Source organism: Hemicordylus capensis, chromosome 1, assembly GCF_027244095.1.
Source record: "Hemicordylus capensis ecotype Gifberg chromosome 1, rHemCap1.1.pri, whole genome shotgun sequence".
Taxonomy (NCBI): domain Eukaryota; kingdom Metazoa; phylum Chordata; class Lepidosauria; order Squamata; family Cordylidae; genus Hemicordylus; species Hemicordylus capensis.
The window spans coordinates 296,713,341-296,731,063 of NC_069657.1; the positions used below are offsets into that span (position 1 = coordinate 296,713,341).

At 39.1% G+C, this 17,723-nt stretch overlaps 1 protein-coding gene across 35 annotated transcripts in view; it reads right to left on the minus strand.

Moving 5' to 3' along the window:
- Window positions 1-17,723, minus strand: part of DST (dystonin) — a 488,434-nt gene that overhangs the window by 182,580 nt on the left and 288,131 nt on the right. For 32 of the 35 annotated variants that reach the window (XM_053286451.1, XM_053286446.1, XM_053286475.1 and 29 more), the window contains 5 exons: window positions 16,458-16,620; window positions 15,424-15,507; window positions 14,355-14,462; window positions 12,694-12,792; window positions 1,107-1,241 (listed from right to left, as the gene is read on the minus strand). In XM_053286451.1, the coding sequence (XP_053142426.1) occupies window positions 1,107-1,241; window positions 12,694-12,792; window positions 14,355-14,462; window positions 15,424-15,507; window positions 16,458-16,620 (589 nt within the window). The other 3 variants (XM_053286482.1, XM_053286473.1, XM_053286474.1) reach the window with 1 other exon arrangement.

Sequence of the window (17,723 nt, forward strand, 5' to 3'; positions counted from 1 at the left end):
CACCTGTCACTGAATGTACAACAGGGTCATAATATAATCCATTTTTGTTCATTTTTAGCATTATTTTCTCTGGGAATCATGCAGTTAGATGGGTATGATATGATGTGTATGAGTCTCAACAGTCTACTGGTTATTTCATCTTGCAGTTTTATATTATATATCTATATATGATAATAGATATGCACAATTAGCAGCACTGGACAATGTAAAAGGTGTAGCCAATGAGAAGGTAGAATGAAAGAAGGAAGAAAGCTCAAATTCCAGCAGGATGGTGGGAGTGAGAATGTGTAAAAGCATAAGAGTTTCTAAGCATTATGCAAAGGGACAAAAAAAAAGTATCATACTGGCACTGCACCGATTATATGTCATATGTTTAAGGGCTTGGTTTGGATGATACTCTTTCATGCCTACATACTGCTGGGGAGTGGGAGAGCACATTCCTACGCTGTCTTTGAGGAAAATTTGCCCTCCCTCCAACATCTCCCAACTAGCCACCTGTGGGTTTAACATTTGAATAGGGTATATGCCCATCAAATACAATTAATGTAAGTGTAAACTGTATCACTGATACTTCCCCCAGCCCGCCAAAACAAAACAAACAAACAAACAAACAGGGAATTAACTGTGTGATTTGAGTCTAGCCTCAGTGGATTTTACATACATATAAACTTATTAGAACATTACTTTCATGAGCATATTCGGGACTGGTCAGGCACACCCGCTAAATGGGACCGGAAGGCCTAATCTTGCTTTCTTGCATAAAAAGGGATACTGTATTATCCTAACCTGGCCTATGTTTTTATTTCTTATCTTGGATATTACTTTGTAGTTTTCCAGGAAAGTGACTGATAACATGTAAATTAAAAATAATGTTCTATTTGCTATATTAAAAAATAATAATAATTTTAAAAAACAATCAGATTGTTTAGGGTCCAGCAGAGAACATACATAGTATACTGATTAAGCTCTTCCAGTCCTGTTGTGAAAGAAAATGAAAGAATGTATTTGGGTAACATTTGGCTCTGCAGCAGACATAAAGAACAAGACAAAACAACATAGGCCCAGGCAACTTTAGCTATCTACTCTCAGAAAGAGTGGTTTAATACCTGTTTCTTAAGAAAATCTGCTTTTTCAGGCCTTTCTCCTCCATCTTTGCTGATGCTCTTGGTGACGTTAGAAACCCATTTCAGTAAATTCCCAGCTTTCTCAACATGTTCTTTCTTTTCATCTTCCACTGATTTCTGATGAATAACGTGCATTGTGAAAATATTTATTTAAAATTACAGTGACATTAAACTACAGTCACACAGGAAGCATAATTACATCATCAAGATAACACTGCCAAAGATACCAGATTTAGAGAAGTTTTATTTTTTCATCCCAATCACTACTATATCATTCTTAGGCAGGAATTTTTTTAAAAAAATCATAAAGCGATTCATGCAAAACTCTGGCAAAAAAAACCAAACAGCAATTATGGTACATATTAACATTCATATACACAGCTGAAATGAGTTCATATAACAGAAACCTCCCAGCCACCACTTCGTAAGTAAATCGTGGTTTGTAGCCAAAAAAAACACATAAAAACACCCCTCTAAATTGTTGCTTTTGCATCAGATATACTTCCAACCCTGGGTACAATTGCTACTGATGAAGACACTACATTTTAGTAACATATAATATTCAAAAGCTTTGCAGTCATGATAGCATTTGCATTTCATTTAAGATATACTGAACATCAGAGGAAAAAGACTGTTTTTTGATACTTTTATTGCAACTCTGTTGATGCTTTTAACTAATAATGAGACAAAGTAATAGGAAAAAATAGTGAACATAAATCATGTAATAGAAGCAAGGGATTTTCTAAAACTTTGAAAAATTGAGAATGTTCAGTTCATTTAGCTAAGGCTGCAAATTCTATGCACATTTTTCTGGGATTAAGCCGCACTGAACACAATTCTGAGTAAACAGCAGCTGCGATGTTAGAATATTAAATCTTTGTAAGAGACACCATACCATACTAAATTTTGCACCAGCAAAGAAGTATCCTTTATATATACTTATTCATGTAATTACTCTATGAGGCTAGTCATGCATGCAGTGGAAACCGGACTAAGGGAGCCCAGCCTAGTTCCCACTGCGTGTGTGAAAACCCACTTAATTCCCCCCCCCCAAACGAGGTTAGCGGAGCAAGTGCTCCGCTAACCCCGTTGTTTTGGTCACGTGTCATGGCTTTGCGCCATGGTGACTCACAATGGGACCCCCAACCAGGAGGTTACAACAAGCCTCCCAGCATCGGGAGGCTCCCCAGAATGCCCTGTGCACTAGCGTAGGGCATTCTGGGACTTCGGGGGCCTAAGTGGCCCCCAATCCCTGCCCCCCAACTAGCTCCATGACTGCTCATATGGAGAGTCTTTATGAATCTTTGTAGACGTCTTCGTTACATTAATCATAGGTATCTGAGCAAATCTAAGCCAAATTTTAGGATTCATACCCAATGATTTCAATTGGACAGTTACATACCTATTTCAGCTGAATCATGCCTCTTATTTACAAAATTATGTCATAATGTATTTTGATATCAATTCAACAGGACATATGATATTCCAGTATCTGCTGAAGTGGTATAAAACAACTTATAAACACCTTACTATCATATTATCTCAGTTTTAAACCTTTTAACACAATAAGCTGCTGATATCATTCATACAAAGTTGGAGTAAAAACTATAGTATAAGCACATTTAGGTCCCAATCAGTTTAATAGGACAGAGTTAAACATGAGCTTAATTCTTCCATTGAAATCAATGGGGCATAAAAGTGCTTGACTGGATCACATACCAGAGTTATAGAAACGGAACACTAATTCTAATATATGCAGAATATATATATACACACACAAAGGCAGAGGCAAAATGCTTTGTTTTCTTTAGAAATCAGTCCCATTTTTCTTCCAGGTGTCCTAATCTATAAACCAGTTACATGAGGGGAAATAATTCCCATGACCAATATGGCTTCTGGATTGGATTGCAAATTATTGTAGTCCAATTAATAACATGAGTTCAGTTTTTACTGTGAGGAATAATAAAGACTAGAAATTCCTGCAGAAATGGGCTCAGCTGCTTCTAATAAACGTAGTCCTGTGTGGCAGTCAAAAACTGCTCTCTCTAAGGCTTCTTTATATGTCAATTTCTTTTTTGTCTTGGGGCATGTAATACCTTTTAGGTAGAATTTGTCATCTTTCATCTTTGTAGCAGTGATAGCATCAATAATGCCACTTTTAATAGATTCTTCCATTGATAATCTAGAATGATATTTTGGATTTATCAACCCACCAGTCAAATGCTGATACTCTAGGCAGCGAATGCCCGTTTCTTTGTCTAGGACATTTGTATTCATTGCTTCAACAGCTGACATAATACTGTTTGATACAGGATGAATAATTCCAGTAAAGACCAGTTCACACTGCTGGAGGTGTTTGGCACATGCCTCATCAATCAGTTCCCTCCGCAAGGCCTCTGCAACACTGTATTTCTTCCCAGTAAAGGGATCAATTATACCGCCTGTACTGGCTTGGGCTTCAAGGCATCTTAGTGCTGTGGTTCTATCCATCAGGTTTTTGCGAACAGCTTTTAGAACAGGCATTCTCTCGTTTGTCTCAGACAGCCAGACCCCAGCAATGGGGCTGTTCAGATCTTTACGTGGTTTGGAATTGCTCAGCAAAATGTCACCAAGCTCACTGCCTGTGATTTGCCCTTCCTTATATTGACTGACAAGCATACTGTCAATCTTTCCCTGAAGTAATGCCTCATCAATATTAAACTGCATTCCAGTGTTCAAATCTGTCAGCACAAGAGAAGAGTTTCCATCGGAATCAAAGCATGTGCTTTCTTTCCAATGAAATTCCTGTCCCGATAGCTCCAGGTAAGTACTTTTGTCTATCAGGGCCTTTTTATAAGCCTCATAGGAGGTCATTTCTGCTCCAGTTTTAATGTCAACTACAGATATTTTATGAATTTTTTCTGCAGTTGGAGTGGTTATTTTTCTCTCCCCAATAGGGAGCAGGAAACATTTGCTCTCTACATCAAGCAAACACAGCTTCAACAAATCAATATAATACATGGCTTGCCTATTGTTGGGATTCTGAAAACATTTTTGATTACTTGAAGGTTCATATAAGAATTTCAGAATGGTGTTATTTAACAAGCCCAGCTGCACTGCAACTTCAGGAGACTTCACACGGACACTTCTCACCGGGTCAATCACTCCTCCACTTGCAAGCTGGGCTTCAAGAATATTTTTGCCTTTTTGCCTTTCAAGAAATCTGGTTTCAATGGCTTGATAAACAGAAAGCTTTTTCCCAGAAAAGGGATACCCCAAAACTGCTTTTTCTGCCTCAAGAAGCCTGCCTTTGTATTCATGGTCTACAAGTCCCTTGGTGATTGACTCGTCAACAGAGAATTTTTGGCCTGTTGTAGGATCAATGATAAAACCAGTGACAGCTTGAGCTTCTAAAAGTGCTAACACAAATGCTTTTTCAATTAGCCTTTGCTTAGCTGCAGAAGCAAATGACATTTTGTCTTTGCTAGTTTCAATGTACAATCCAGCAACTGCAGTAGGCTTTGTTAAAAATTTCTCAATATGTTTTTGAACCTCAGCAATGGACTTCTTCCCTGAATGGACCTGTTCAGCTGTGCTTATGTCTAGAAGCTGGACTTCAATCAGCTGCCTGGCAGTTACATCATGCCGGAGACCTTGAAATTTGATATTATCATATTCGGAAGGTATCATATCAACCTCCTTGGAATTCATCTTTGAGACATCTTCACTCCTAAACCCTTCTGGTGTTTTGTATCCCTCAAGCAGTCTTCCTTCATTACCAAGAGTCTTGCAATTTTCTTTAACTTCAACATGTACACCATACTGCTTGTTGTTCACTATCTGTAAATAGGAATTGTTGACATAATGGACATTATATATTACTGTATTCAGAAAAGTCACATGATTAATCTAGCCCATCACCAGGAAAAATGCAGAAGATGAACAGCAAACACCAAAAATCAGCTGAGTTTATTAGCAGTGACAAAATGGAAGACATCTGTGCAGGAAAATTGTATCAAGACACAGCAAGAAATAAGGGGTAACATATTTCCTTTGAATTATGAGCAGCTACGGACAACTTTTTTCTGTTTATTCCCATCTTCATTCCAGGAAAACACCACTCCCTTACAGGAGCAAACTATGACTACAATATGTGCGCAGTGCGATAACTGCCGTAACCCTTCTGCACAATCAATATGGTTTGGTAGTATTACAGGAAACCTATATGTCTTACATTGTCCATCTAAGTATATATAATGTTTTATTCATATTCAAAACATACTGGATGGCATCCAGAGCAACCAAGTGAGTTTGCAACAGGACCTGCGTCCTTGCAGCTGGAGGCTGCATCTGCTCAACCAGAGGCTTCCCCGCTGTCCTTGTAGGGGAAGTGATCTTCTCTGCCTTTGGAAGTGCCCTGTGCCTTCGTACACTATGCTCCTGAAAACTGTGCAGTCCTCAGGGACATAAGTTTTAAAAGCCACAGGGCACTTTCAAAGGAAGAAAGGGTCATCCAAAATCTTTACTTCCCACAACCTGCACAGGTGCAACAGCAGTGGGAAAGTCTCTGGCTGAGCGGGCACAGTCTCTGGCTGCAAGGACACAGCTCACATTGTGTCCTTGCCCTGGATGTCAACCACTGGCGGGCCTACAGCACTGGAGTAACAACAGAGAAGGTAATGTGGCAGAACTGCATGTTTTGGCTTCATCTTGGGCACTGACAGAACCAAAGATCTGGAAGCTTAACCAAGGGAAAAGCAACTGAGGAAAGTTGTTGAAAGAAAAACTGGTGGGTAGGGATCAAAGTCCTCCTGCCTGCTGCTCTCTCCGATAAACTGACTCCCGTGTATGCTGTTTTACAGAGAAGTAGTATGATCTTCTACATACTAGATTCTGCCTTTTATACAAACAGGGAGGTTTTGGGGGGAGGAGAAAATGTATGGAGAAATGTATGGAGCTGTATGCATGTTTGTAATACATAATATAGGCCAATACATACCAGCTGCAAAATGTTTAACAATGATACTGATATTTTGTTTCAGAAGGTAAGATGGAAGTATAACAGAAAAGCAAGGTTAAAAAGTAGAATGTTAAAAGCAAGCAACACCCAAGTGTTATCAAAATGTACAGTGTACCTTCAGTGGTTGTAGATGCTTCCCTAATCCCATTTCATAATTGTTTTCATGTCTGGAATTGAGGATGCTGTTGTCTCCCAATGGATCAGATATCCTTGTGACAGGACTGGTCTTGTCAAAGGTTATCTCAAACTCTGTGCTTGTTTGAGAAAGGTACTCAGCATAGGATTGTTGGCTTGTTCCATTTTCCAGTGAGTGGGTTATCCCAGAGAGCTGGAATTGCTTCTCTCTCGGCAATGAATCAGTTGCAACCACTTGCAAATTCTTTGAAACTAGCTGTTCAGATTTACATCCTGGATTACTTATTTCAATTGGTCTATCATGCCTCCTCCTTAATAAAGGAGAGGTGTTAGCGCACAGATTAAGTTGTTCAAAATGTCTTGGGGAGGTGTCTCCCAAGTAACTAAACCCATTTCCTTTCCACCCAAAGTCTAGCTTCATGTTGTGATTTTTGTGGCTCTCATTCTGAAGCAAACGCAACTGATTGCAATGCTCCCTTTTCTGCAGGGCTATTTGGTGCGTCAAGTTCTCCACTGTACGCCTTTGCATTTGCAATTCTTCTTCTAGTATGCGATACCTCTGTGAATATTCCATTTCTGCGTGCTTCCCTTGCTGCAGCTGTTCACGGCATTTCTGAAGTGTATCTTGCAGATCTTCAATTTGAATCTTATACATTCTGATATTTTCTTGAGCCATATGCCTTTCTTGCTGAAGAGCGATGCATTCCATCCTTATGCCTGATATGTCATTTTCAGCAATGTTGTGTGATTCCATGAGTTTTTCACATTTCTTTCTAAACTCTTCCGCAGAGTGCTTAAACTTAATGGACTCTTCCTGAAGCAAAGCTGCTTTTTTTCGTGCCATTTGCTCCTCTAAAGTCTTCTGGTGGGAATCATCTTGCAACTTCTTCATCTTGCTATTGAGGTCCTGAATATGGACTTGCTGCTGCTGGATTTTCTGCTCACTCATCTTCATTTCCATAGTTAATGTACTCAACTGGGCACTTAAGTTTCGGACCTCAATCTCAGCATTCATAATGTAAGCATTCTCCCTGTCACATTTCTGCTTAAACTCATTTGCTACATCTTTGGTATTCATTAACTCATCTTCTAGTCTCTTGATTTTATCCAAGTGTTCTTGTTCAATTATTATCTGTTTGTGCAGTTGTTCATTTGTGACCCGTAGTTGCTCTTTGAAGCTCTCAGCCAGGGCTTTCAATTCTTCATTTTTTCTGTCAATAATTTGTCTCTCAATAACTATCTTCTCAGATTCTGTCCGCACCTCAGTCATCTTTATTTTGGTCTCACTATTCCACCTACTAAGCTCCTCTGCCTTTTGTTTTAATGTTTCTACCAAGTGATTGCTATTTGCCAAATCATCTTTCAGCCTTTGAATCTTCAGCTGGTTTTCTTTTTCTTCTCTTGTCTTCTGAAGCAATTGTTCCTGCATCCTTCTAAATTGCTCCTGAAGGTTACTTGCTTCTCCTCTGCATGAGATAGATCTCTGCTCAGCTACCAACTTTTCTTGCTGGAGACATGTGATCTGCGAATTTAACTGCTGAAGAGTAATCTCGGTTTGTGTGTGCATTCTAGCTAGCTCCTCCAACTCCCTCTTCAGTTGTGCCTTTTCCCTTTGGAGTGACCTCAGCTCTTCTTGATAATTCATGTTTAATTTTTTAAGTTCCATGGCTTCTTGCATCACCTCTTCAGCTTTGCTCGTGGTCTTGTGCAGCTGCCTGTCTAGTTCTTTCAGTTGCTCCAAGTATCCCTGCTCTGTTAGATCTTTCTGATCCAGCTCTATTTTCAGGCACCTTAGAGAGTTGTTGGCATCATCTAGTTTCTCTTTTAGTAAACGAGCCTTTTCTTCAGAAGATGCATTCTGCAGCTCAAGTTCATTCACTTCATATTTTAAGTCTTTAATTATTTTTTCAGACTTTTTGTTGGCAAAGGTTAGCTCATCAACCAGTTGCTGGAATTCCTCGATATTCTTTATTTCTTGCTTTCTCTGGAAATCTGAAATGTCTGAACCCGTTGGTAACAGAGTTTCTCTTCCTAAGGAGCATCCTATTACAGTAATTTGTCTTCGAACTTCTGTTATTTCCTTTTCTCTGAATTTATTTTTCACTACACTACCCTGAAACTCAAGGTCTTGTTCCATTTCTTTAATTAGCTTCAAAAGCTTTGCTTCTTCAGCAGTTTTCTTCTTCAGTTCTTCTATTAATGCTTTCTTTTGCTTCTCTAAGTCAAGAAGATTTGTGTCTTTCTTTTTAAGATGTTCTTCAAGAGTATTTCTGGTCATAGCACTTTCCTCTAACTGTATTCTGAAAGCCCTAAAGTTTTCTTCAACAACACTTCTTTGAGCCTCTGCTTTCAAAGAGAGCTGCTTCACGCGTTCCAACTCCTGCTCTGCAGCATCTTTCTCCTTAATAACATCCTCCAGTTCCATGTGATATCGCTTTGCCTCTTGTTCAGCTTTGACTTTCTGAAGATAAATCTCTTCCATTTTCTTTTGCTGACTCTTCAGTTCTTTTTCCGCTTCTCCCTTTACCTTCGGCAGTTCTTCTTCCACTTGGAACTTCTGTCTCCTCAAATCCTCCAACATCTCCTCAAGTTCATTTATTCTTTCCTTAAGCTTTCTGTTCTCATTCACTACAGCCTTTTGCAGCTGTTCCAGATCAGAATATTCACCACGTACTAATGCTTCCTTATGTTTTAGGGTCTGCAAAGAAAAAAACAATGGCAAATATTGATTTATTTATTTTTTAAAAAAACCCCTAATATAGGAAAATTGTTGCAATTTTAATGCACAGTTCCAAATACTTACAAATTGCATTTACAGCATCTCAGCAGCAGAGAATGAGTGATTCCCACCACCACTGTCACCGTCAGAGAGTCACCAGTAGTGAACAAAAAAAGTTGCATGAAGGAATCCACCAACCGAAGTCCTCAAGAAGAACTACTCTGCTCATTCAGGACAAGAGTGGTTTCGTGGTTTGAAGGTGCTGCCCAGAAGCTTGCTTGCATGTGTCATTGCTTAAAAGCTGTAGAGCAACTTATCAGCAAAACACATCATGCAAGAAAAAGCATGTTAGCCTTTTGTGGTTAGTTGAGTAAGAAAAGGAGCTTTAGTACCTATAAATGATATAATACACATTCCTTATAAGACAAACAATGATTCAGCAACCGCATTATATTACGGGACCCAGGTCTTTCAATATTAATTGTTATTCAGTCCCTTACAGTAAATTCATATTTAGACTCTTTCTTGAAGCCAAACATAAGGCTTCTTAAAATAAAAAGACCAGTGCAGTGCTTCCTACTAGACCAAATTAAATTCCTTCTAAAAAATTGCTGTTAAATGATTTTCCAGCAGATCGCACATTATGCTCACGACTACAACAAAATTTCCTGGCATATAACATAAGCTATTTTAAAAATGATGTAGTAAGAACCAAGTTAAAGTTCCATAGTTAAAGTATACCTGTATTTACCCAATGCTGATCAGCAATACAAAACACTCAGCTAGGAGGTTTCTCTTCTAGAAGTCGATAGCCTGGTTCAGATGCCATGCGAAACAATGGTTTAATCGTGTTTATATGCAACAATCATGAGTTTCTAGCTTGTGTGAACCTCCTTCTGTTTGCATATAAAGGGAGGAAGTTTCCAACTTCCAGTCCTGTTTTAGAAAAAGTCAGTAGTGCTATGTGAAGGTCCATTCCAGAACCTTAATGCTTCAGAGGGGTCCTCTATGTGATTCAGTCCTGCTGCAGCAAGGGGAGGGTGGTCATCTTGCTTCACCTCAGATCAAACCCTTCAGCCCTCCAAAGCTTTGCTTCAGCACTTTGGACCCTCCCCTAAAAGTACTTACACAACCTTTACAGTACTTACTTGCTGCTTTCTTGTCTCTTTGCAAAATAAATCATCTTCCCAGAAGACACCTTTGCCAAAGTCTCAATTTGGAATGATTTTGAAATGCTATTGTATTGATTTATTTATAATAGTGTTCTGTTGATTCTGATTGGTGCTAAATTTTAATATAACCCATGTGTATTTTCCCTCACTCTTTCTGTTCTTTCTCTTGGACAGTGTTTTCTATGTACTTCTCTACTTCCAGGAATAGCTGTTCAGTTTCTGCACTTGAATATTTTGCTCTCCTGACAACCTTTCTCACTCTAGGCTTATAACTTCTTCGGGTAGCTTTGAAATGTTATTTGCACTGTTACCCTCACTGACACAACTAGCAGAACACCTTCCTTGTTTGGGCAAAGATCCACTGCAGTCTCTACGTCTTCTTGATCATCAATTAATGGTGTGGTCAATCTACAAGTACTGTTCTGTGTCCAACTCTCACTGTGCCTTTTCTCTTGTTTGAAAGCTCTACATGTTTTTATTATTGACTCATGTGCTACATACAAGCCAAGATTATCCTCTTGCAAATGTATTTTGCCTTGTGAATTGGTCAGTGAATCATCATTTTAATTTGAATGTAATAATGATCCTGAATTAGTAGTGTGACTGATATTCCTTTGCAATGTATCAGAATTAAATTTGTAGACTTCTGAACCACTCTGTATGATCTGATCTTCAGTCATGTCGTCTTTAGAAGTAGCACATGAATAAGTTGTGCTTCCCTGAATGGCAATATCTGTTTGCTTTGGATTTATACAGAGTCTTTCTTGGGGATCTGCTGTTCCAAAACCATTGTCATCTAGAAATACATTATGCAATGTGATAGTTTTCACCTCTTCATCAGAAAGCCTCTGCACTGGCACATGTTGCTTCACTGTCTCCTTGATTGCTTCATTGATATTCAGTTGCCTAGAGATTTTTTTTTCTCATCCACAATGGTCAATAATTCACTTCTTCCAGTATTCTCTTCAAATTTCATCAGTGCTCTGTTAGAACATGCTTCTAGGTGATGAACTTTATCCAGACTTCCAGTGCTTGACCTTTCTGAAAGGCAAGTGCATTGTTCCATTTGAGCTGATCCCCATGGGATAATCCCTAGTCTCTTGGTTATTTCTTTTCATCATTGGCTCAAAATTAGTTTTTCCAAGCACTCCTGGTTTTACTTCAGTGTGGTGAGTCTTCTAAGGTATTCTTTTTCATCAACAACATGCAATTGCCTCTATCAATGTTTTTGTTTGTGTTCTTGGTTTTCTTTCTGCTTTCTCATTCACACTGTCAACATATTTTTTGGCATGTGTGTTTATGGACTGAGTAGAAAATATTTTCCCAATATTGTCTTGCTAATTGTCTTGCTAATTGTCTTGCTAATTGTCTTGCTAACACGTCATTAGAATTACTGAGATCTCTTTGCTCAAGTGAGGATGCCTCCCATTATCATTATGCGTCCCACCGCCATTCATCCTGACATCACTGCTTCGATAATGATAAAAGACAGCTTCTTGCATTTTCAGCAAGTCTGCCTCCTTGTTAGTGGTGTCTTTGTTTTGACATATTTCAGGTAATGTTGCTTCTTCTCCTTTGCCTGGTGTCCCTCTGACCACACTAACAGTGCTCCTCAAAAGCTCAGAAACTTCAGCTACTTGAGCATGACAACACACACATTTAAATTCAGATTAGAAGCACTCTATCCTTTACCCTTCAGATGAAAAGTGCTGTTTCACCCTTAGTTAAACACATACCAATTACTAATGACATCAGAGAGCCACAACCCAGAGAGATGCACACACAACCCCACCTTCAACCACATTTTGGAGAGTTTTGATCTCAGAAGTTGTCCTCATAGAATCCCTGCTCACTCCTTAAAAATTCTGAAGCTTTAACAGCTGCTTTAAAAAACATGTCTAAGGAAACTGTTGATATGCGTTATATTCAGATAAATATCTCCAAAAGGTTTGATTGTGCATATGATGCTACTTGCACACTCCTCTGGTCTTTGAGACAAAAGGTCTTGATTGGGAGAAGACAGAGTTCAGAGGAATAAGACCACTAGCAGAACTAGCATAATACATTTTGATCCTCAAAGTGACTGAGTGATATTGTCAAGAAAGCAGAAATTGTAACTGTTAATGAGAGATCAGATTAGAAAATCACCCGTTTATCACCAAGAATAAATGAAATAGGCATGCAAAGGAAATCAAACATATGGCAGAAATGTAAACTAACTGAAGAAAGAATCCAAGAAATTAAAAGCTGAAATTCCTTAGGCAATTTTTAGATATGCTAGTGTGACAAGAGGCACAAGTCAGAGTTTAATAGGACTTTATATACAACTGTGTTTTAAAATAATATTCCCATCTGTAAGGGATGAAAAGATAACAGTGGGATGAAAAGATTTCAGACCAGCATTATCTTTGCATTTGTATAACATGTGAATCCGATTGCTTCCATTCATTTATTTTTATATTTAAAGTACATAAAGAATTTCTATTATCCATGTTTTCACATAAAAGTATAGCTGCTAGTTTATTGTCAGTATTGTTGACTTACCTCTTCCTCCTCTAGCCTTTTCAGAGAGTCACCAGCAAACTTAATGTACTGAGTCATCAAGGTAACCAAAGCTGTATAGCGTGTTCGTAAATCCATGAACTGCAAGAAAATACAGAGGAATGGTACTAATCATGCAGAAATGGAAAATAAGGAAGGAATTTTCAAAAGGAAATGGGGCTTCTGAAGAAGTTATTTATAGCTCAGACTTCAGAAGTGCAGCATGTCTTCATGAGTCTTCTAATGTGGCTTTATACAGAAGCCACATTAGAAGGATACCCCTGAAGCCAACAGATCCCTAGAACAGTCAGTATAATAAAGAGGATGTTGAGTAGACTTTGCTAGTAATCTGCTTTAAGAGTAGCAGGTGTGGAGATGCTCTTAGGAATGAAAGATGGGGGACCAATTCATCACAGAATTAGCTCCTAACCACTCACATCCTAAATCACCATTTTTATAAATTACTGGAAGTTACCAAGTCTCAGCAAAGCTTTCTGCATGAAATAGGGCCATCATTCAATATTCCTGTGTGAGAGGAGGGTGCTCCAGGGTCCCTGAGACGCAACAGGGTTTCAGCCACTCTTACAAACACAACCTTGCTATAAATCATTCTATAACTCTTTGCAGTCTAGCTGTCATCTACAGACATCATTTACAGACAGTGATTGTATTCAGCCTTGATTACACTCAGTTTCTTTCACACTGATGGGTGAACTTGCAACCTTCTTGCCTCTGTTCAGCCTTATTATAAATCACAGCTTGGGATGTGACCCAAACTCTAGTAATATATATTTGCCCTTGTGTCACAATATTTGCATTTTAATTTATATTGCAAACACCTACTGTGGTCCCAAGTCCCCTTCCCTACACTGAACCACCAAACTACAGTGATTTGGTAACACAGAGGGTGGTGGGGCAGGGGGCGGGATCTTTGCAGAAGCAAAATGGGGGGGGTCCCCTGCTTTTACAAATTTTAATTAACTCTTATGAATATAGGCTGCCTTTTACCAAACAAATCATACCATCTCCCCACCTATCTCAGTATTGTCTGTTTTGACAGCAGCAGTTCTCCAAAGCCTCAGCCAGGGGTCTTTCCCATGCTTCCTGCTACCTGAGATCTTTTTCACTGGAGAGGCCAGAGGCTGACGCTGGGACATGCTGCATGCAAAGCATGTGTTCAAACAATAAGCAATAGTCTCCTATCCGAATCATGGCCATTGGACACAATTCATTCCACAGCAGTACTCCTCCAAGTTCCATTGAAATCTATGGCACGCAAGTGTGAAATTGTGAAGCCTACTGTAATAAATAAATCTATGCAGTATCCTAGAATGACTGTCATTTAAAATTACCAAGTTTATGATATTGACTTTATGTGGATAACCACATTTATTTGAATCACCAGGAGGAGGACACAAAAATTAAGTATTTGAATAATGAGATTTTTTTTAAAAAAGAAAGAGGAGATAACATATATTTTCATACGGAGTTACAGTGATATGGCAAGTGAACACAGTGACTTCTGATAGCAACTTTAAAGAACCAAAGTTTGCTAGCCAGACCAGCCTAGTGGAATAAGATACAATGTGGCTGATTACTGATGACTCTGTTTGTATCTTTGTAATAAACATGGAAGTATCATCTATTAAACTATGTCCAACTACCTCTTGTATTATGAAATCAGAGGAGCTCTGCATTCTTCGGCGTTTCACTGGAGATTTTTGCTGGGAGTCAACCATGGCCCTGTATGTCATCATTTGCAACTCATAGTCCTGAAGAAAATACATGAACATCAGATGAACTATAAGGTATTTGCATAATGCTAGTGGCCTTTCTGGTGGCTTTACAAACATTTCAGTAAAAAGGCTATGACTATGACCCCTGCAATGAATGCAGCGTGCAGCAGAAGACTGTGCCTCCCACTAACAGACCAATCAGGGCTGACTGCTAGAACCATCTCTGAGGCCAGATCAGCTGCCAAACCTGGTCTGTGGGGCTTCCAAGTCGAGCCTTTCACTGTGCTAATCACTTATCACACAGAAGCAGAGCGGGAAGATATGCCTGAAGGGAGTCCAAAGGTTGTATCCAGACCTTGTGCTAGAGGAAGAGAGCTCATCCTAGGACCTTTTCTTTTCCCTCTTCCCTACTACAGTCCTCCATACACACAGACACACACATATCCAAATGTCACTTCTGGGTGGGTGGGATGGAGTGTGAGACACTGAAGTGGGAGCGGAGAGCAGTCTAAAACCAGGTAGAGGCTCCACTTGCAAAATGCAGTCTCACCCAGTTTTCAGGAGTTCCACCCTCCTCATGCAGATTCCCCTGCATTCCCATTCCACCTCATCCCCAAGGGCCCCCTGACCATCAGGAGCAGCTTTTCTGAGAGGCCTGCTGCATGAAGGAGGGAGTGCAGCAACCGGCTGGCCAAGGCTGTGGGAAGCTTCTCTTAGATTGCGACACACTCCCCTGCTAGCACCTCCCAAACGCTTAGAGTGGGTTGCACAGTTACAGGCAACATCTGCAATGCTTGCCGAGACTAACTGGTGCAATCTGCCTTAACAGAGTTGGATGGAAGAAGCAACAGACACTGCTCAGGTGCTATGTTGGGTATAACGAGGCTGCTACTGCAGAAAAAAGGGTAGAGATGCTGTAGTTCTGCTCACTGAGCAGTATTCAAAACTGCCTAAAGAACTGCAAGTTGAGGATTAACATGTGTAGTATTAACCTTACCTTTACCGCAGCTGAGTACTGCTCTGAATATTTCTGGCATTCATCTAGTTTGTTTTGTTTTGTCTCTATTTCAGAAATCAGCATCTGTAAAATACAGAGGATTTCAATATTTAGCAATATCCAGCCTATTCAACTTTTACTCCTGTTTTTCAAGTGTGCCTGTTCTGTCCATGTATATTGACACAGTGGACAAAATGTACAGGACAAACTTTAAAAGTGTGTTTTCCTTTGCTCATCCTTACCAGTGCTTGGAAACAATCACTAGTCTTTAATCAATACATGAAGATGCACACTGGATTAACATAACCTAAATTTATTTCAAAGCTATATTCAGGAGATTCCAATACAATACAAGTGAATGTATTCTAGCATATAGGTTAAAGTAATTCATAGAATTCGGATGTGTGTGTTTAACAAGAAGGCTCTATGTCTACATGTGGGCAAAGAGGCACCTTTCAAAGTGGCAATTCTCTTTACACTTAACAAGGGAAACACAACTGGCCTCTTCATACAGTATTGTGTCTCTCCAGTGGGTGGTGTGTCCCTTGTGTTTCTTTTTCGGTTATGAGTCCTTTGGGAACTGGGGACTAGTTTTCCCATACCTATTGCTATGTGAACCACTTTGAGAACCGTTTTTGGTTGAAAAGCATATATAAATATTTTAACAACTACAACTTTAATATAACAACAATAACAACAACAATGGAAATTGCCCTTATTATCTAAGTGAAATTATATTAATTTACATATTATTACATCAATTTCTACAATTCATCAATTTCATCTGTTCACTCAGGCTTTAAATTAAATATTGTTTTAATACTTCTAAAAAATATTATTTTAACATTTTAAAATTGTTGTAACTTTTTAACTTGTTGTTCTTTTGTTTTAACTAATGTTTTACTTTTTCTGTTTTTACTTTGCTGTAAACTGGCCAGAAACTTAAGTTTTGGGTGGTATAAACATATGTTAAATAAATAAATAAATAAATAAATAAATAATCTAAGCCCTGGAACTGAACTTCCATCTCATACCTTTTGCTGGTTTAGCTGTTTGGCCAGGGCTTTACTGGTTTGAGGAGGGTTTTCCTGAAACCTTTGCTGAGTTTCTTCAACTTGCTTAATCCAGTTATCCAGTGCCCCATAAGTATCTCTGTAGTACTTTAGGGATTTACTGATACCCTCTAAGTCACGCAACCTGGTTGAGAGGAGAGCAAGAAGTTTTAGGAAAAAAGAACCAACAAGTTGCAATGGTAAAAGTAAACAAGCAGTATGCAAGCTTAAGGCACCATTTACATACGTGCAATTCTCTATCACAAGTCCTTTTCTTAGAGTTTATACAGCGGAAATAAAACTCCTTTACACTTCAGAAGCCTGCCCTCCATAACCAAACTCTTTTAAATATTTCTGCTCTTTATAAGGAGGCACATTATTCTCACGGACTATACCAAGATATCAAACCATGGCTTGATCCTGGCCTGAAGATATTGCTTAAACCTGTTTCCTGCCTTTATTGTCACAGGAAACTATGGTCTAATCAACTAGATATTTTCCATTTAGCCAGGTGTGCAAGAGGAGGAGAAAAGCAAAGAGAAGAGGCAGGAGTATGGGGGCTCTTCTTTCCTTCCTTGCTTGCTCATAATACAACAAACAATGATATGTGGCATCATCTGAACTGGGTCCTCTGTTCCTTATTTCATGGTGTTTTCTCCCTGCATCTCCTTCATTTCCAAGACCAGGGGCTGTGAATTCCCTGCCACAATAAGCATACACATTTTCCCTGCCACAAGTGCAGATACACATACTTTGGGATCAGAATGTCAAGATGCAATCATCACTCTTCAGAGCGACCACAAGAGGGCCTTTCTCTGTAATTCAGCATTGTTTAAAAGTGAAACAAAAAGGAGGGTATTCATATTCCTGCCCAATCTCACAACTTCCCAGGATCTAGAGACCAGGGGAGACTCACTCTTCACTCCTTGAACAACTCCACATTTTGCACATATTAACAAAATCCTTTTTCATTAGAGGAAAAGGATATCTTCTCAATTATGAAAAACAATATAGAAAAGGACATGAAACAATTAATTATGGCATAAAGGATAATCAGTTACCATGCATTAATTAAGATAAATGATCCCGGGAAGGAAAAGGCAGGAAAAAATGGCCTTATAAAGAGATGGAGCAGAGCTCCATATATGAACCCTATTGCTGTGATGCAGGCAGGACTGCCGCTTGGAGGAGCTCCTCTCACAGAAGGTGAGGAAGTCTACAATGATTGACATGCTCCTGTCTAGGGAG